Raw genomic sequence first — 21,277 nt, forward strand, 5'->3', positions numbered from 1 at the left:
CGCCTGCAGGAAAATGAATCTCATTTTGATAATAAGTTTACTTTGAACTTTGAGAGCAAGGTCTCAGTCTTCTTTGTGTGTGGCTTGTGGGTCATTGTTGGGCACTGTGAGAGGCAGGGTGAGGCCAAGAGTTCAATAACAGCTGTGGAAGGTAACTGCATTTAGGGGAAGGATAAAGTCAGAATTAAGCAGCTTTTTTGGTATTGGTATTTGTATATAATTGTCAACTTGTACCAAGATACAGTGAAAACTTGTCTTGCAAACTGTTTATGCACATCAGATCATTACACAGTGTGTTGAGCGAGAATAAAAATGAGGAATAAAGTGAAGGACCACTGAAAAAGTGCAGTGCAGGAAGTGATAAGTGTGCAATTGGGAGGCCAAGAATCCCCTTTTCTGACAAGAGGTCCATTCAATAGTCCAATAACAGTGGGCTAGAAGCTGACCTCGAGCCTTCTGGTATGTGCTTTCAAGCTTTTGTATCTTCTGCCAAATGTGAGAGGGGAGAAGAGAGAATGTCTGGAGTGGGTGGGGTCGTTGTTGTGCTGGCGGCTTTACTGAGGCAGATTCCTTAGAGGGGAAGCTGTTTCCTGTGACATACTGTCATTCTGAGCCACTTTGCTTCTGCGGAGTCTCTGATTTGATGTGCATCTACAATTGATATAATAACAATATAACAAGATGGTAGAAATGCTACTGGAACTCTGTTTCAGTCGAATGTGAAGTAATGAAACGGCAAGCGTCATTGCAATCTCTATTTTATTCAGGCCCCATTGAAAGCCTGTACAGCTGCCTCAGTGTCTGCAAGTCAAACTGGTGCTAAGGTAGGTGATGCGTCAAGCAAACAGTTGATCCTCTTCAGAACAGAAACATGGGTCATGGGCCCAATTGGATAGAAGTAATGACAACTTAAACAAGACTCTAGTATTCAGGATAGTTAGTGTAAAAGGACACTTTACACTTTGGACCTTGTCATCTTTCATATAAACCAATTAAAACTTGAGGGAAGCACAAAGTGAAAACTAAAACCTGAAGATGCTGGAAATCTAAAATAAAAGAAAATGCTGAAAATATTCAGCAGGTCAGTCTGTATCTGTGGGAAGAGAAAGAGGGTCAGCTCTTCATGTCTTCCATTTGAGGCATGGTCATCGGCTGCAGTCTGCCATCACTACTGGACTTGTATGTGTCCAGGACAAAGAAGCGAGCAGGGAAAATCATTGTGGTTACTACCTGCTTTGCGAACTTCCTTTACCAATAGCTCCTTCTGGGAAGCCCTATGGGGCTACTACAACAAAAACCTCAAGCCACCGTAACAGATCCTTCCTCCAGGCTGCCAATCTGATCAACCATTCTAGTCAGATTGTCACTGCACTGAGCTGTAGACACTTCAAACCACTTTTACTAATGCAGTTTACATTGTAAATACATGCTAATATTTATGTATTTATGCCCATTTTATTCCACATCTCTACTTTAACTTCGGAATCAAGTTTAATAATACTGGCATATATCGTGAAATGTGTGCTTTTGCAGTAGCAGCACTAGCAATACATATTAATAAAAACTGTAACTGTAACAGTAAGGATGTGAAAAATTAAATAAATTAATTAGTGCAAGAACAGAAAGAAAATGTTATTTTTTAATATAATTCTTTATAGTTGTTGAATGTTTTTTGTTGCATGTCACAGCCTGATCAACACCACAGCAAATTCCTGATGTAGGCCTCCGTTAGTCTCGATAGACCATGGCTTTGCACCTTGGAAAGTTTCCAGGGCGCAAGCCTGGGCAAGGTTTTATTTAATGGGAGACTGGCAGTTGCCCAAGCTGCAGGTCTCCCCTCTCCATGCCACCAATGTTGTCCAAGGGAAGGGCATTAGGAAATTCCTAATACATGTAAATATATATGGTGAATAAAGTTGATCCTTGAGGCATCTGCTGTTCATGTAGTTGTAGTAATCCTTTTCTGCAGTTTGCCCTCTTCTTCCATGTTTTCTACTACGACTCTATACCAGCCAATTATTCTGCCATTCTGAATGCTTTCACAACAGTATGTGAAGGGTGGCAGTTCCTTGTCATGGGCAAAGTGTTGTACACTGGAACACACGATGCTGGAAATCCAAACACAAAATGCTGAAGGGACTCAGCAGGTCAGGCAGCATCCGGCGAGAAATAAATAGCCGACAATTCAGTCTGAGACCCTTCACCAGGACTGGAAGGGAAGGGGGAAGACGGGGGAAGGAGAAGAAGTACAAACTAGAGGTGATAGGTGAAGCCAGGTAAGGGGCAAAGATAGGTGGATAGGGGCAGGGGCATATTAGATACCTCTGGAAGGACACTTTATTCTCTTCAGCTCTAATCTTCAAACATGAATGCACTCCTAGAGCTACAGTACTGTGCAAAAACTTTAGGTATATATATAGCTAAGGTGTCTAAGACATTTGCACATCACTGTATTTGTCAATGTGGAGCGGTGAGTTGAGTTTGTAAACTGGCGGGAACAAAGGATGTTGGGACTGGTGAGGGTGGAGAGTGTCATGATTGTTTTATTTTATGGCAACAGTAGAGTGCAATGCATAAAAAGTTTTAGGCACCCTCGTTATATATATGTATTGTATTGTAGAAATTTTACAGTACCTTCTGTAGAGTTGTGGCCATTTCTCCAGATTTCACTCTATCAAAGAGGCAGAAATGTTTTGCTTGAAGCTTAAAACGATTCAACTTGCTCCGAGAATTGTTTGCTCCTAGTTTTCAAGATAATTCAAACAAATTTGACTGCTTTCTGTGCCCTGTGGTAACCTGATTAAATTCATCAGCAAGAAATATAAAAGGACAGATTGAAGGGTCTGTTCTATGCAGTGCAATAATGTGCTTTCAGTTTGGATTAAACAGTAGGAAGAATTGTTATTAAGTCCCTGAATGGTGGCTTTAAGTTTTCCTCTGCCGCAGTAAATCCTAACAGAACTGTGACAGAAGATTTAATGCTTTCCTGAGATTTCGCTTTTTATTGTGCAGATATTTTTTCAAGCTTAAAGCAACCTGTATGTCTTTGAGAAGATTTCTCTTGGAGCAGTTGAATCCATTCTGAAGACTGGGCAAGCATTGTGGTTATGGGCCTTGTGGCCAGGGCAGATGTAAAAAGCGATCAATTTTAAATGAAAGTTTATAATTGATACACTTGCCAAGTGCGGTCAATTACTTTTAGTTGATTGCACTCAGCAGCCCCAATACTGTTAGTACTGTTTGCATTATATTTCTGATCCTCATCATTACTAAGGCATTATATTTATAAAAAAATGCTGGATTATTTGCTCTGAATTCTGTGTCATCCTGGAATACCTATTATGCAAAATTTCATAATACCTGATTTATCTGTTTACCTGTTAAATTACAGAAAGTAAATGCAGCATTTTCTCATTTGCTGCTGTTAAAATCTGTTCCAGCTGATGTTGGTCAACAATTAAAGGAATGCATTTTGTTTTCAAAGGGTAAAGATCCACTCGACCTACTTGCAGCAACTCTTCCATCCGAGGCTCCTGATGATTCAGCTCCGAAATACACTGGCCCAGAAGTGAAGGTATAAATGAAATATGTTTGGAACTTTGAGTAGCTGCCTTGTTAGTGCATTGTATATTTTGCTTAAAGAAGCAAGTATAAATTTACAGACAAGTATTATTTGGAACAGTAAGCTCCCAAGTAGAGAGGTGTTAATTGAATCGAAAGATTAATATAGACAGACCCTTCTATGTGTGTTTCAATGTTCTTCACTGTCAGCTCTCTGTGTGCTGCCAGGCTCTGCTAATACATTCAGTGACCACTTTGTTAGATACACCTGTACACCTGCTTATTAATGCAAATATCTAATCAGCCAATCACATGGCAGCAACTCAATGCATAAAAGCATGCAGACATGGTCAAGAGGTTCAGCTGTTCAGACCAAACATCAGAATGGGGAAGAAATGTGATCTAAGTGACTTTTACTGTGGAGTGATTGTTGGTGCCAGACGGGATGGCTTGAGTATCTCAGAAACTGCTGATCTTCTAGGATTTTCATGCACAACAGTCTCTAGAGTTTGCAGAGAATATTGTGAGAGACAAAAAAAAACATCCAGTGAGTGGCAGTTCTGTGGGTGGAAGCACCTTGTCAATGAGGAGAACGGCTGATAGAAAGACGACAGCAACTCAATTAGCCACACACTACAACAGTGGTGTGCAGATGTTCGTCTCTGAACACACAACATGTCGAACACACAACAGCAGCAGAAGAGTACGAACATAGGTATAGGAGGAAGCCAGTAAAGGTTATTCTGTATAATCTTTGACCCTTTGCCAGTGTGCTGTTAGTGCAGCAAATACATGTTTTTATGTTCCCTGCACTTCAAAAATAATTCTGCTCCACAGATGTATAAATTCTGGCAAGTGGGCTTTTGTGGTGTGTTACGTATTCGACCAACAATAAATATATGAGTTAGGCAAGGGTTTATATAACAAATAACACGTTTATTAAACACTGAAAACAAACCCCCCAAAAGTAAACAAACACTAACGTAACCGGAATTCAGCTGCTGTGCGGCAGCTTAAACAGTTCTTAAAGCGATGTTGCAAAAACAGTTCTTTAAAGTAGTTTTGCCAAAAGTTTGAAATCCTCACAGTCCATTTAAGGGAGAGACTTTTTAAGATGATTTAAATTCTCTTTCACGTCGCTTTGCTTCAGTCCCCGAAGTCGAACTTTTTCCCACGAAGAATTTACGAAATGTAACGGCTTAAAGGCACTGACCTTTCCCTTATCACAATGTCCTCAATCTTTTCTGCTATCCCGCAGAGATTAACACGAGAACAGTCAACGAATTCCTTCGGAATAAGGATCAAACAAGGTCGAACCCGTTTCACCGTCGAAAATCGATTCTCCTCGATCTTTAACCCCCGAACTCCAATCTTCACTCTGCACTGATTCTCAACTAGCAGTACTGTAAAGAAACTGCTGGCAATGACCTTTTAAACTTCAGGCATTAGATAAAAACTTCATCCTTCAACTAAACTGCGTCATCACATTAAATCACGCAGCGGCATGAAGTCAACATGGAAAATCCCGCCACGAACTGCCCCCCCCTCATAGGGTGGGGTCTTCCTTTTATATCCTGTTAAAAAAAACCTGTCACATGATTTCTACTGGCAGGAAAGTGACATCACTCCACCATCACAAGACCAGTACCTCAAGTCCAGTATAGCTTCAACCCCAGTCATGTGACAAGGGTACCACTGTCATGTGTCACGAGTACGTAACAGGTGTTATTTTCAATAAGCTTAAATCCACTGTCAGCTTTTGTTCATCCTGTGTTTAATGAGGCTCTGGACTAGTATCGTCACTCCGAGGACTGAGTGACGGTAATGAATTAATCAGCAGTGCAGAGGAGCCACACTGCACCTAGCTGTCGGTGTTAGGCAAGTGTGAGCATACACTGTGAATCATATTGCTGTTCTGCGTGTAAAACGGTCCGTCTGATACACTTGAATGAAACTGGAAGGTCTCTGCAAAGAGCCTTTGGTCAACTACACACTGCACAAGTCTAAACGTTAGCCTTGGTAGCTTTTTATTGTTGCTGCAATAAATGACTTTGCCTGGGGAATTCCCTTCAGTCAGTATTGATGCTGGTTTACTACTATCACATGTACTGAGATACCGTGAAAAACTTGTCTTGCACACTATTTATACAGATCAAATCTTTGCATTGAGGTAGAACAAGGTAAAACAATAATAATGCAGAATAAAGTGTAACAGTTACGGAGAAAATCCAGTGCAGATAAATGATAAAGTGCAGCTTCATAATGAAGTAGATTGTGAGGGTGAGAGTCCATCCTATTGTCCAGGGGTCTGATATCAGTGGGATAAAAGCTGCCCTTAAGCCTAGTGGTGCGTGTCTTCAGGTTTTTGTGCCTTCTGACCAATGGAGGAGGGGAGAAAAGAGAATGCCCAGGGTGGGTGGGGTCTTTGAATATACTCCCTACTTTTCTGAGGCAGCAGAAAGTATCGATAGAGCAATGAAGTAGATCTATTTAAAGAGAGAGGAAACAAAAGTGAAATTTTTAAAGCGTTGTGCAGACAAGACTTTGAAGGGGTTGAAACGTGAAGGGAGCATTGTGGGTGGATGTGCCAAATGGTCCTGTTTCTCAGTTATGATGTCTGTGTATTTACTTGTCAAAGCACATCTAAATGATATTTATTGCACTGCTCTTTGTGATATCAGTAGTCAGTTTTCTTTGTTTACTGACAGTTGTATTATAATTTACTCATCTAGAATAAGGTAAAACAATAACACTGCAGAATAAAGTAATAAGGAACTCACTGGCACAGACTGGGCATAGTTGTGCCTGCAATGCTGAAGGAAGGGAGAACAGCCACTATCTGACACTGAAAGAAAATAAAGGATTAAGTTTTTTACATGAGCTCTGCAACTAATTCGTATGTGTATTGTAGAGTTATACAGCCCAGTAATAGGCCATTCGGCCCATCAGTTCAGTGCTGATCACAACATCTTCCCTGTTAGTCCCAGTTGGCCCATAACCCTCCAACCTCCTCGACTTCGTGTACCCATCCAAATGCCTCCCAAATGTTGCGATTCTCCACGCCTCTGCCACTTTGCTGCGACAGCTCATTCCCAGCATTCACCAGCCTCCAAGAAAAGAAGTTAACCTCGTAGGAGTCTTATAAATCTTTTCCCTCTTGTAATTGCACCCTTTAGCTTTGGACTCCCCATGCCTGGGGAAATGACTGTCCCCAAGCACCTTGTCCATCCACTTCCTGCTTTTGAAGGCTTCTATGAGGTCACCTCTCTTTTGGACAAAGTTTCAGGTGAAAACTCAGCAAAAGGACTTCCTGGCCTACTCACCTCATCTCTGCCAATGGCTCATGATCTTAGCAGCCGGTTTTCTCAGCATCTTGACCATATTCTCGAGAGATAACATAATTCAACTAACTTTAAAAAAAAAATTATTGAAACACAATGTATGGATATTGAACCTTGAAATTTACAGTTTTATGTTTACTTTTCATAATTTTAGGAATCAGATGCAACAAAGAAGTTGATTGAACGTGTGGGAGAAGGAGATGATACAATACCACCTGATTATAGATTTAAGAAGGAGCCTGATTCAAAGGTTTGGACTAAAATTAAATTTGCAGGGAGGCAGTCCGAGCCAAAACCTTATTTGAATACTTTAAAATATGTCCATGTAGGAAACGCCGGCAACACTTATATAATAGTTTGTTTTTTTTTTAGAAGTCTGTAGTTGTGTTGATCTAATATAAATAACTTAGTTTGTGGCAAAATCACAAATGACACATTACTGAACAAATTAAATGTAATCAATATACAGTATGTCAAGACTCTCAGGAGTTTAATCCTGCTAAAAATAGATTATATAAACAAATCAATGTTCTTTATACTGGCGTCAAGTACAAGGCCAACATTTAAACATTAAAGGTAAAGATTATCTTTATTTGTCACACTTACATCAAAACACACAGTAAAATTCATTGTTTGTGTCAATGGCCAACATAGTCCAAAGAGGTCCTGGGAGCAACCTGTAAGTGTTGCTGGGCTCCTGGTGCCAACAAAGCATGTTCACAATCTAATAACCTGTCTGTGTTCGGACTGTGGGAGGAAACCAGAGCACCCGGAGGAAACCTGTGCCATCACAGTGAGAACATACAAGCTCCTTTCAGACAGTGGCAAGAATTGAACCCAGATCACTGGCACTGCAAAGCATTCTGCTATATTTTCCATGCCTAGTTGCTCTTGAGAAACTGTTAGTAAGTCACTTTGTCAAACCACTGAGTTCTTTTGATGAACTCTTTTTCAGTTCAGCTGCTTGGCCAAGTGGGGCAAAAGTGTTAACAACAACACACACAAAATGCTGGTGGAACACAGCAGGCCAGGCAGCATCTATAGGAGAAGTGCTGTCGATGTTTCGGGCCAACACCCTTCATCAGGACAAAGGGTCTCGGCCCGAACCGTCGACAGCGCTTCTCCCTGTAGATGCTGCCTGGCCTGCTGTGTTCCACCAGCATTTTGTGTGTGTTGTTGTTTGAATTTCCAGCATCTGCAGATTTCCTCGTGTTGGGGCAAAAATGTTCTTGGTTTTCAAAGTGATTAGCCATATTGATCTTGCAAATAAACCCAAAGATTTCAATTTCAAACAATTTCCACTGCAGATGGGAGTCAAACTCTGATTTCAGGGAGCAATTGCACTTACTCTGTGATCATGTGGGCTTCCTCCCCCATTCAAGGTTGTGGTTTCGAAGATCAATGTCCACTAATGACATTGCTCCTAGTGTATTGAGGTCCAATTAAAATCAGGATGAAGTGATGGGAATTTGGCGGGCAATAACTGGGGTGGGTGTGATATTACTGTAACGCAGGGATTCCCACCCTGGGATCCATGGATTCCCTTATTCAGTGGTATTGGTCCATACATCAACAGGTTGAGAACCCCTGGTGTAATGGGTGCTTGATGGTTGCTTTTACTTCTGTGAAGATTGCTAATTCCAATATCAATAAGATGATTCATATTTTTTCTTTATGACAGGACAAAGGTAAACCAGCCTCATCCATCACTTCTCCAGGAAGCCAACCAAAGGTGAGAGAGAGGGAGAAAAAGAGAGATAAGTTTTAGGTTTTGAGTCCACTGCTGCCATCAGGTAGAAAGCACAATAGTTTCAGGACTCACACCATTTGGTTGAAGAACAGTTACTGCCCCTCAACCATCAGGCTCTTAAGCAAAAGGGGATAACCACACTCACTTGCCCCACCACTGAGATGATTCCCACAACCAATGATCTCACTTTAAGAACTCGGTATCTCATTATTGGATGTTCTCATTAATTATTGCTGTTTATTTAGTTTGTTGTCTTTTGCATGCTGGTCGATCCTTCACTGTTCCTGTTATAGTTACTATTCTACAGATTTGCTGCATATGCCCACAAGAAAATTAATCTCAGGGTCAGATGTGGTGACATATATGTACTTTGATCAAATTCACTTTGATCTTTCATGAAGGGCTTTTGAAATCCCTTTAATAAAACTCTTTACATTTCCAGCCCGTCGATCAATGACAGTCGTCAACAAGTTGTGTTAACAGTACGGAAGCTTGCTGAAGGATTCTGATTTATTTAGTTCCTCTACAACAGCTGTTCCCAACCTTTTTTAAGCCATGGACCCTGCTATTAACTGAGGGATCCAAGGACCCCAGGTTGGGAACCCCTGCACTAGAGAATCAATGCTGCTTCTCAACGTGATCACCTCAGTGATTCTACGTTCTTCTGCCAAAAGACAAACATCTGCAGACCTCAAAGAAAATGAAAGGATTTGGGATGTGAAGAAGGTCGTTCAGTTTGTTTGTCCCAAACCAATGTTTGTTTTCTATAGGAATGATGTTGCAGGGCACTCACTAGAGTCAGTCCACCCTCAAACAGGGTCTCATCACTTAGACTTCTCCCCACTGCAACCCAACAACAAAACGGAATGAGAATGCATTAAATAGTTTAAAATATGTACTTCATGTTTCATATGAAAATAATTTTAATAGTTAAACTTGATTCAGTGCGAAGAAAATGTACTTTACCTTTCCAATGGCTATGGTGTATATGAGTAGGGGATGGAGACCTTGTGCAGTCACATCCAATTACAACTGGTGTAGTTTTTCCTATGGGTGGCAGGGTGGAGATACGTCTCTACCAAAAGAGATGTAAGAGGCTCCTTCACTCCGCTAGTGTGCAGGTTGCCCTCAGGCAAGGCTTGGCTTCCGTTCAGGGTCACGTGAAGACATGGGAGCAGGTGGTAGAAGGTCATATGAGCAGCTGGTGCATATCACAAGTCCTGGTTATGCAACCACTGATGCCAGGCAGACAATCTCTGAAGAGTGTTCATAATAGCTGTGGTCATCGATCTTGGACTGACACTGTCCACATCGTACAACACGACACATAACAAACGAAAGAAGTTGTTCCTAAATGTCTACAGCAGTGTTAGTAGTTTGAACCTTCGTACTTGTATTGTTAAAGTGATGTTACTGTGGTTTGACTGCATTAACCATCTTGTTACAACAGGGTATGACAGAGGGTGACGTCCTGGAGTCTCTGTCGGCTGACTTCGTCCAAAGCTCTGCTGCTCCAGTTTCAAAAAGCTCGGCTTTAGTTTGTGAGACTGCACCCCCGCCTTCAATGAAGAAGCAGGTATCAATCCAATCTTAATGTTTTGCGGAAAAAAGGGGCAACATGTGGGAATAATTAGAACTTCGTCATTCTTGGTTTTACGGTATGTTTGTTCACATTTAATCACATGACTCGAAACAGCAAAATGCACAAAGTGCTGGAAAGCAGCAGCATTGTTCTCTGTGTTGATCTGGATTTCCTGCACAATCTCTTGTGTTTACCCAAATAGCAAACTTCCATAAGACCATTAAACATATAGGAGTTAGGACTTCTGTTCTGCTATTTGTTCATGGCTGACTTATTTCCTTTCTCAAGGCCATTCTCCTGCCTTCTCCCCATGATCTTTGATGGCCCTACTAATCAAGAACCTCTCAACCTCTGCTTTAAATATATTCAATGACTTGGCCTTCACAGCTGTCAGTGTGGCGGTGAATTCTACAGATTAAGCACCCTCTGTCTAAAGAAATTCCTCCTCATCTCTGTTCTAAAGGGTCATCCATCTATACTGAGGCTACACCCTCTAGTCCTAGACTCTTCCACTGTAGGAACCATCCTCTCCAAGTCTGCTCTAACCCTTTCAATATTCAGTAGGTTTCAGTGAGAGCCCGTTCCTTTTTAAGAACTCCAGCAAATATAGGCCCTTTCATGAGAAGGAAGAAGGAAGATTCTACATTACCAGGTGCATTTATTCACTGCAAAGTACACATTTCATTTTGTAAAGCAACAATATAGATTTGTAAGGCCTTAGGCATGTACATCCTGTCATGTGTAGTGCGAACAAGCCAAAATAGAAAGTGCACGGCTGTCAATAACTTTAAATATTTTTATATAACTAAAAGACAAGTAAAAAGTTAACTAAGTTCAATTTATAGAAATGTAAATGCAAAGCCCTCATTGGTTTCTCTCCATTCCAGTAAATGGATATGCTGGCTCTGCAGCTTTTTCAGTGGCATTCCCCAGTGTCACTGTTCTGCATTCTACAACTGCACTATGGAGTCCGCTGTCAGAGCTCCAGTCATGAAAATGCTGGTAAATGGCACCCAACAAGTTTGAGATTACTGGCACTTCCAGCCCATCATAATAGCCTTTCTGCTTTATATTTGTGGAGTAACATACTTCCATCAGAGAGAGCTCAGAGAATGTTCATTGGGTTGTGTGTGTTGTGTGTTTAATATTTCAATAATATTTGAATAGCCTTAAATATATATTGGCTGATTAAGCATTCTTGTTCCTTTAAGTAATCCATCACGGATTATATACATATATGCGTGAATTGTGTACGCCATTACATTGTCACGTGATACATGCACACCTCGCTTAAAACTTAGCAGGTTGACTTGTGGGGCAAAGGTTGTCACCTAGACAAAGGTTAAGTATGCTGAGATTATATAAAATATCAGAATCTTGTTTAATAGCACAGGCATATGTTGTGAAATTTGTTGTTGTGTGCCAGCAGGACAGTGCAATATATAATAAAAACTAAATTACAGTAGGAGTATCTATATATTAAAATGCTAAATTTAATAAGTAGTGCAAACAGGGAGAAAAACTGTAGTGAAGTAGTGTTCATGGGTTCAACGTCCATTCAGAAATTTGATAGAAACTTTCTGCCATCTGAAATATAAAAGCAAGGGTATAATGCTGAGGCTGTATCAGGCATTTTTCAGGTCACATTTGGAGTATTAGGAATAGTTTGATCATGGTCTGATAATGGGAGCCCTGTTTCCACCCTGTGTCTCTGTCTCGGCATGTGAACGCACTGGGCAGCACACTGCTCCTGTAGCTGTGCTGTAGCTTTAACATCTCTGGATCTGATAGGTGTGCAGAACACGTTGTTGGAACACTCACATGAATGGAAGAATTGACCAATGAAGTCTCTCCGGTGCCTTTACATGGAAATTGTGAATTAAAACTGAGAGGAATTGGTGCATGGGAACCTCACGACAGTGAATTAGTCAAAAACAGGCCTCTGCTAAATTTCTCCACAAGACTGTCAGATTCTTTTTCCTTTCTTTGCATATTTGCACATTGGTTGTTTGTTAGTTTAACGTTTCAATCTTCCCTTTTAACAGGATTTCAGTGAGACACTCACTACTCCACCTCTGTGACCTCTGTTGCCCTCCAACTCTTCGACCATGTACTCACCCAGACTCGCTACCGCAGCCAACCTTCCAGCTATGCTCCTTCCACTACCCCCCCACCTTTTTATTCCAGCACCTTCTCTCTTCCTTTCCAGTCCTGATGAAGGGTCTCAGCCTGAAACATTTATTTATTCATTTCCACAGATACTGCCTCACTCTCTGAGTTCCTCTACCATTTTCTGTGTGTTGCTTTTGTCAGTACTTGTGTGTATATGGTATTGATTCTATAGTATTTCTTTGTTCTGCTGTGAATGTCTGCAAGAAAATTAAACTTAAGGTAATATATCATGATACTTTAATATCTACTCTGAACTTTGAATTTTCCTTCTGCCAGAAATCAGTCAGATAGACACAGATTAGACAGTTGGAAATGAAACATCAGCTTTTACTTTTTTTACACAGGAACCTCTGAAAGCTTCTTCAATATCTGCGTGTCAGAGTGGTGTTAAGGTGAGTGGTAAATAGAAAATATGTGGTTTTCTGGGGTAACCGAAATGGGTCATCTTCGTGTGGTTTCATCTTCACAGAAAAGGTGGAAACCAAAAGTGACGCTTCAGATCTGTGAAAGGAGATGTCGTTTTACCAGATTCTTCATCCACAGGCTCACGTGCACGATATGCAACTTAAGGATCCTGTTTTCCATTAGTTTTTAGTCTCCAGCGTCAGCCCATTCCCAAAAAATGATGTTGTGCATTCCTGGAGCATCTTCCAGCTAGAAGAGTTTTGTTTTGCAAACCTCGTTCAAAAGATTAGCTTTGTTTGCCACATGTATACTGAGACACAGAGTGGACATGGGGAGGATGTTTCCTATGGTGAGTGAGTCTAAGAACGGAGGACATAGCCTCAGAGTAGAGGGTGTCCTTCTAGAATGGAGATAAGGAGGAAATACTCCAGGCAGAGAGTGGTGAATCTGTGGAATTCGTTACCATAGACAGCTGTGGAGGCCAAGGCAGAGGTTGATAGATTCTTGATTGGTGGGGCATGAAGGAATACAGGGAGAAGGCAGGAAACTCGGGTTGAGAGGGAAATAGATCAGCCATCATGAAATGTTGGAACAGACTCAATGGGCCAAATGGCCTAATTATGCTCCTATATCTTATAGAATCATAAAGTGAAACGTGTCATTTCCATCAATGAGCAACACAGTCCGAGATGTGCTGGGCCACGCTTCAGGAACCAACATAGCATGCTAGCAGCTTACTAACCCTAATCCGTGCGTCTTTGGAATGTGGGTGGAAACCCACGTGGTCACAGGGAGAACGTCCAAACCCCTTACAGACAGCGGCGGGAATTGAACCACGATGGCTGATCACCTGCACAATATGACCTTCACTGGGATGAGAGAGAAGTACAGGTGGAGTTCTAGAGTCTCTGCTGAGTTTTACCCAGGCAGAGAGATTCCCTTTTCTTCCTTTTGCTGGATTGATTGACCTGCGAGACACTGGGTGGGGAAAGTCAGCTTCAGGAGGAAATCATAAATGGGTCGTGGGATGGAGCTGATTGCGTGGGCCAAGCTTCAGTTTGGGCTTTGTGAAGAAGAGCGTGATGTAGAACAGGAGTAAGGTTGGCATGTCTAGTGATCAGAGTGCAGGGCAGGGTCACAGTATGGGCTAGGCAGAGCTCTCATCAGAAGAACATAGGCTGACAGATACTTGCTTTTCTGCTATCTCAGATTCACGTTTATTTACTGTACATTGAAACATACAGTGAAATGCATCATTTGTGATAACAACCAACATTCCCAAGGATGGGCTGGAGACGGCCTGCAAGTGCTGGCACATATTCCATTGACAGCATGGCTTGTCCAGAATGTTCAGCAGAAGATTGTATTTTGGTATAGAAAGTTCTGCGCATGCCCTGTACAGATGTTGTAAAGAGCCAGCAATTTTTCCATTTAAGTATTGGTCATCAACCCAAAACCAAGTGTTCATTATTCCTCCTTCCACCCTCCATGGTCCTCCTGTCCCTCCTCCTTTCTTTTTCTCTCTTCTCCCATCCACTCACCCACATGCCTTCCTGTCCCTCCCAATCCCCTCTCTCCTACTACAGTATTTAGCTCATTCAATGATTTTGCTTAACCAAGTCGTGAAGTTATAGGCAGAACTTGTACCTTGCAGGGCAGGATTCTTCCCGAAAGATCCCAGAAACCTCCACTGGGAATTTTGTTTTCAGGCTCTCCCACCGACGGATCCGGGCAGCTCTCCCACTGTCGGGTCGAGGGTTGTTCTCTGACTGGGGAACTCTCCCACTGACAGGTCTGGGGAACTATCACATTTCATGTGGATTAATGAGAAGCAGTTACTTTGGGAATTGGCAGCTCCCTCTTCCATTTATCTGTCATCTTTCCAGACCTTTGGAAAACTGGGAAAAATGATAAACGCTGGTTCTGATTTCCAAATTCATAGTGGGACCCTGACCGAAATGCAATTGTAAAGTTCTCTGGCTCTTCTCGACAGGACACATCTTCACACAAATACTCATGGGTACATTAGCAGTGTTTCAAACTAAGGGAGCGGTTATGGACACTGCTCATTGACGGTAGATCTGCTTTGCCTGGTTGTGAAAAGCTCTTAGAAACTCTCCGCTGGGTGGATTGCTCTGAGATTATTCAGTTTGTCACAGACACAGAGCTCGATATTTGCACATAGGATCCTGGTATGATTATGCTTTATTGCTGTTATAAAGAGCAACCAATTGTCCATTTAAATATTGAGCACCTACCCAAAACTACGCTGTTATTTTTCCTGCTTCAACTCTCCTCTCTACCACCCTGCCCTCCTTCCTCTTTTCTCTCTGTCCTCCCACCCACCCTCCTTTCCCTCCCAATCTCCTTGCTTCTACAACATTTAGCACATTCAGGGTTTTTGCTTAAGCAACTTGTAAAGTTGTTGGCCGAGCTTGTACTTTGTGAGAAGGGTTCTTTAAAGATGCTGCCAGAAATTGTTGGGAGGTATGTTTACATACAGTATACATATTTTTTGACATCGGTGATATTTTCCACTGAAAGTGCCTTGATTCAGAACTCAAAGCTTTGTATGTCAGTTTTCAAAGCTGGAATATCATGAAAAATAGGGCATCAGAGGTCATAACAGAGTATAGGCCCTTCAGCCCACAATACTGTGCTGACCTTTTGACCTTCTCCAAGATCAAGATTACCTTTCCCTTCAATATAGCCCTCCATTTTTCTTTTATCCACGTGCATATCTGAGATTCTCATCAATGTGCTAATGGATCTGCCGGTACTAGCACTCCTGGCAGTGCATCCTTGCATCTGCCACTGTCTGTGTTAAAACAGCTTCCATCTGACATTCCCCCATACTTTCTTCCAATCACGTTAGAATTATGCCCCTTCGCATTAACCCTCGTGAAAAGTCTCTGGCTGTCCACTCGATCTATACCTCTTATCATCTTGGACTCCTCTATCAAGTCACCTCTCATCCTCCGTCACTCCAGAGGAAAGACCTGTGTTGCTCAGGCTATCCTCCTAAGACATGCTCTCTAATCCAGGCAACATCCTGGTAAATCTCCTCTGCACCTTCTCGAAAGCTTCCACATCCTCCCTATAATGAAGTAAACAGAACTGAACACTATTTTCCAAGTATGGTCTAACCAGAGATTTGTAGAGCTGCGACATTACTTCACAGCTCTTGAACTCAATTCCCCTATCTAATGAACATATAAAGCTCCTTAACAACCTTATCAAATTGCACTGGAACTTTGAGAGATCTGTGGACATGGACCCATGATCTCTCGGTTGCAGTGTTAATACCTTATAGGGCAGACAATTTCACATTCAAATATTTAGCATTCCACTCAATGAGGGAATGGTGATAACTCTGACGTCAGATTTAGGTCACATTTTGTGTTTTGGTGTTTTTGCCAGCCCTTCCTCTCTCACAGTGAGTGGGTTTATACAAGGCCAGTGTGGATGCCACCACTTGGTCAACATCCATCAGCAAGTTTTCTTTCCCGAGGGTGCTCTTCCAAGCTGCCAAAATTTTCTGTTTATCTGTATAAACACAAAGGAGACTGCAGATGCTGGAAGTCCAAAGTAACACCCACAAAATGCTGGAGGACCTCAGCAGGCAGCATCTATGGAGAGGAATAAACAGTTAACATTTCTGGCCGAGACCCATCCCCTTCATCTGTACACTTAGCTGATGTACTGAAGGGGTTGTTTCGTGTGTATGGTTATCCATCCACACTCTCAATAATGCACTTATTTGTTGATCGAACAGAGGTAGGAAGAGCAATTTTGAGAAATGTATTTTGTTTTTAAAGGATAAAAACCCATTAGATCTGCTTGCAGCAACCCTTCCATCAGAAGCTCCAGACAATTCTGCACCCAAGTACACTGGCCCGGAAGTGAAGGTACAACCGTAATTTATTTTTATTTACTGATAGTTTCTAACTGAATAATATTCCTGACACAACACCCTATGTTTGTGAATTTATTACCAAGCAAATATTGTTGCACATGAAGTTGTTCCATTGGCTGTAAAAATTGGATTAGCTTTATTTGTCACACATACTTCAAAACATACAGTGAAATGCCTGTTTGCGTCAGTGACCAACCCGGTGGGGATGTCCCGCAGTGTCACCAGACATTCTGACAACTATCCTTACTTACCCTAACACGTACGTGTTTGGGATGTGGAAGGGACCCAGAAGTGCTCAAGCAGTCTCGGGGAGAATCAGAATCAGGTGTAATATCACTGGCATATGTCGTGCAATTAGTTGTCTGGCAACAACAGTATACAGGTAGTCCCCGAGTTACGAACATCCAACTTACGGACAACTCGTACTTACGAGCCGAGGAAGGAGAACACCGTCCGCCATTTTAAGATGCCATTGACACTGTGTTGAGTGTTTAACTTTGTATTTGGCTTATATTTTTCTTAGTAAGATTCACCCTGAACCCCCCCCCCCCCCCCCCGTTCCGGTCAGCTGGTGGCGCAGTCAGATCAGTACAGGTCTAGAGAACTGAGGTTCCCTAGTTAGATTTAGTTACAGACTGCTCCCGTGCTGGGTTGATGTCGAGCTTGCAACTCGATCTCGTAAAAAAAACACTGCCACCTCCAGTTTAAATTCCCACGCAAAATATTGTGGAGGATCAAATACCCAAACTCAGCACAGCCCCCACTTGTCCCATTTAACCTGTCTCAGTGATGTGCAGTTTAGGACCTGGGCAATTCAGTGCTGTGGTCCTTAGGACCCAGCGGACCTAGGGATCTGGTGCAGGTCGGGACCCATCGCCCGCAGTGTTTCGGTTCCATTGACGGGAAGCGATTGCGTTTGAAAATAAAGTGGAATTAACAAAGTGTTTGGAAAGAGGTGAAACACCATCAGTCATTGGAAAAGCATTAGGCTACAGTAGGTCAACGATCGGAACAATTTTAAAGGATAACGGATAATAATGGAGCATGTGAAAGGCCCTGCCCCAATGAAAGCTACAAATATTCCTAAGCAACGCATTGGTTTAATTATTGGAATACATACGTTTCTTAAGTGTTTTATATGCATAGAAAGGTAAAATATATACTATATACTAAGACAAACGTTTGACTAACTGACGCTAAATAATACCAGATGTACTTGTTCCGACTTACATACAAATCCGACTTAAAGACAGACTCAGGAACGGAACTCGTACGTAACCCGGGGACTGTGTGTATTGCAATGCATAATGATAAAAAACTACAAATTACAATAAATATATATATATAAATAAATTAAATAAGTAGTACTTAAAGAGAGCAAAAATAATAGTGAGGGTAGTGTACATGGTTCATCGTCCATTCAGAAATCTGATGATGGAGGGGAAGAAGCCATTTCTAAAACACTGAGGATGTGCCTTCCAGCTTCTATCCCACCTCTCTGAGGGTAGTAATGAGAAGAGGATGTCCTAGGTAGTGAGGGTCTTTAATGATGGGTGCTGTCTTCTTGAGACATTGCCTTTTGAAGATGTCCTCGACTATGGGGAGGCTAGTGCCCGTGCTGAACCCAGCTATGTTTACAATCCTTTGAAGCTTTTTCTAGTCCAGTGTAGTTGCCCCTCCACGCCAGATGGTGATGCAGCCAATTCGAATGTTCTCCCAAGTACATCTCTAGAGATTTTCGAGAGTCTCCTCAAACTCCTAATGAAACACAGCTACGGTCGTGCATCAGTATGTTGGGCCCAGGATAGATCCTCAGAGATGTTGACACCAAGAATCCTGAAGCTGCACACCCTTTCTACTGCTGATCCCTCAGTGAGGTCTGTTCCCTCGGACACATCTTACTGAGAGTGGTGGGAATTGATAGCCGATCGCAGTCACTGTTGCTGTAAAGCACCACACCAACTGGTCTGCTACAATACCGTACCCACGACTGCATTGTTCTGTCTCCACTCCAGTGACGTCAGTGTGTAACTGTAATAAATTCTTACCTCCACAGTAATTATAGTGTTAGTATTTTATATAAATAGGATTTTTATTCTTCCTTATCAATACTTTTAAAGGGAGTAGTCGCATGACCGCGGTTTGTGATGTGCACCATCCGCTAATATGAAATTCCACCACCTGCTCTGCTGTCCTCACGTGACCCTGATCGGCAGGGATGGGTTTGGGGGTAGAAGCTAAGCAGATGTTCCCCTTAGCCCAAGGGCCACCTGCAAACTATCAGAGGGAAGCAGCGTTTAACACCACCTGTCTCCACCCGGTTACCCAGAAGAATGGTTATTTAAAAAAACATTTGGACATTGGAAGAATGAGTTCTTAGAGGATTCAAGTGGTTCAATTTAATATCAGAGAGTGTATACAACCTGAAATTCTTATTCTTCACAGACATCTATGAAACAAAAAAACCCAAAGAATAAATTATAGTAACATCAGAACCCCAAAGCCTTCCCCTCCGATGCACATTGACCCTCCCCCCACTTGCACCATCAGAAGCACCAGCCCCACATGCAAACAATAACAAGAGCCCCCAAAAAGCCATGGATCACTTTGTTATCTCTAACGGGCTCTCCTCGTTCACCAGCGAGGGAGAGGGAGATCGCTCCTGCATCAGTGAGAGCAGGAGACCAGTGACTCGCTGTTCCAATGTTGTAATCTGCCACGTCGCTTCTCCAAATCCCCCAACTCGGGGACCAACAGGTTTGTGCTCTCCAGAGAGAGAGGGGTTATTGTTTGAGCACAGGGGCCTGCTTCTGACCGCAGCACACACCGCCTGCTGTCGGGATGTTTAAGTCTCCCATGATGCTTCACTCGCCAAATCAGCAAGGAATCTGGTCTTCTGTGGAGCTGCCCCCTGAAGGTGCACATCTTCCAGGCTGCTCCTGGAGGTATTGAAATGCTGGTGCGAAAACCCACCACTTATGGAGAACCGTAGTTTGAACTGTAGATCACAGACTCCAGCAGAACCCCAGCCACCTTGAAAAGAAAAGAAAGATGTAAGAAAGGAAGAATGAGCTGCTTCATGGAAGATCTGGATCTACTGAAACCTCTGGTACCATCATTCCTAGCTACTCCTCAGGGCAAGGATCTAGCTAATAAGGGAAGTTAGGTGATTTGTACTTACATAGGAACCAGGTAATTGACTGGACATGCAATGCATGATAACCCTGGCATAGAGTGTGGGGTGTAGAGAAATCAAAGGAAGTACTGTGTCAGGACTGAGATATGGAGGAGTTTGAAGGAACCTTGATAGTAGTGCATGAATGTTGTGTGTTTTTAGCTAAGTAACGGTGGAATTTAGTTCATTTTCTAAGGCAGGGGTTCCTAAACTTTTTTTATGCCATCATGGTTGACAGTAGATTGGTACCCTGTTTAAAAAGTCACCTTTCTTCCATTGCTTTCAGTATATATTACCTTCCATGTCTATTGGTAACAGATGCTTGAAGAGGTCACCATAATTGATTGCCTAAATAATCATTTTATTGAGCTGGCTTCACTTGCTCTGAGATACAAAATATGGAAAATGAAGCATGAAATGTGCGTTTGAGTGATTTTTTTAAACTATCGTATTTTTAGGAATCTGACTCTTCCAAGAAGAAGGCTGAACGTGTGGGCGAAACGGAAGAATCCATACCTCCTGATTACAGATTCACTGAGCAAGTTGATCCAAAGGTTTGACACAATAATTAGCTTTTCATTATGTCAAGAAAAATATTAGTCGTTTAATGCTTTAGAAATGATAACATGAGGTGAGCTTCCCTGCGACCTTAGATCACTGCTTTGTGCCCTTGCTTGTTTCTACTTCCTGGTCCAAATGTGAGAGAACAATTTCACTGGTCCTCCAGACCCTGGAATAGCTCAGCAGGCTGCAGAGACAAAAAGGCTTCAGATATTGTGGCTCTGCAACTCTGCCTCTATCTAACGTCCCCGATGGGTAGTGAGAGGAGATGCAATAGAAGTAGATCCTTCAATTACAAAGCAGCTTTATCAAAAAGCTACTAAAACTACTGTAGATAATATTATGAACAAGTATATAAATTGTTCGTAAGACATAAAACAGAATTAGGTCCTTCGAGTTTGTTCCATGGCTTACATTCCCCCTGAACCCCATTTTCCTGCCTTCCCCCTCTAATCTTTGATGCCCTCACTAATCAAGAACATTTCAAGCACCATTTTGAATATATCCAATAACTTGGCCTCCACAGCCATCTGTGGCAATGAATTCCATAGGTTCATCGCCCTCTGCCTAAAGAAATTCCTCCCAAGGCTTCGTCACCCTCTGGCTAAGGAAATTCTTCCTCATCTCTGTTCTAAATGGACGTTGTCTGTTAGTGACACAGAAAAGCAATTCTAAGTTGAGGTCACAAGACAAAAACGCTGAGATGTGATTCATTGGTGGGAATCCCAGAAAGACTAGGCTCTACTTTTAGACACCAAAGACACCATCTGTAACTCCAAGACTCAGACATACTGTGGGCTTGTTCATGTCTCAG

The 21,277-nt window shown here is 42.2% G+C and overlaps 1 protein-coding gene across 11 annotated transcripts in view; it reads left to right on the forward strand.

Annotated features, from left to right (window-relative positions):
- cast (calpastatin) overlaps positions 1–21,277 on the forward strand; it is a 197,830-nt gene that overhangs the window by 145,494 nt on the left and 31,059 nt on the right. For all 11 annotated transcript variants that reach the window (XR_009512107.1, XM_059969426.1, XM_059969427.1 and 8 more), the window contains 8 exons: positions 768–824; positions 3,485–3,574; positions 7,057–7,152; positions 8,584–8,634; positions 10,103–10,228; positions 12,751–12,798; positions 16,630–16,719; positions 20,361–20,456. Coding sequence is in view for 10 of the 11 variants with exons in the window: in XM_059969426.1 (XP_059825409.1) it covers positions 768–824; positions 3,485–3,574; positions 7,057–7,152; positions 8,584–8,634; positions 10,103–10,228; positions 12,751–12,798; positions 16,630–16,719; positions 20,361–20,456 (654 nt within the window). In the remaining variant the exon portion in view is untranslated. The remainder of the gene's footprint in view (positions 1–767; positions 825–3,484; positions 3,575–7,056; positions 7,153–8,583; positions 8,635–10,102; positions 10,229–12,750; positions 12,799–16,629; positions 16,720–20,360; positions 20,457–21,277) is intronic.

The sequence above is a fragment of the Hypanus sabinus genome, chromosome 5 (genome assembly GCF_030144855.1).
Source record: "Hypanus sabinus isolate sHypSab1 chromosome 5, sHypSab1.hap1, whole genome shotgun sequence".
NCBI lineage: Eukaryota > Metazoa > Chordata > Chondrichthyes > Myliobatiformes > Dasyatidae > Hypanus > Hypanus sabinus.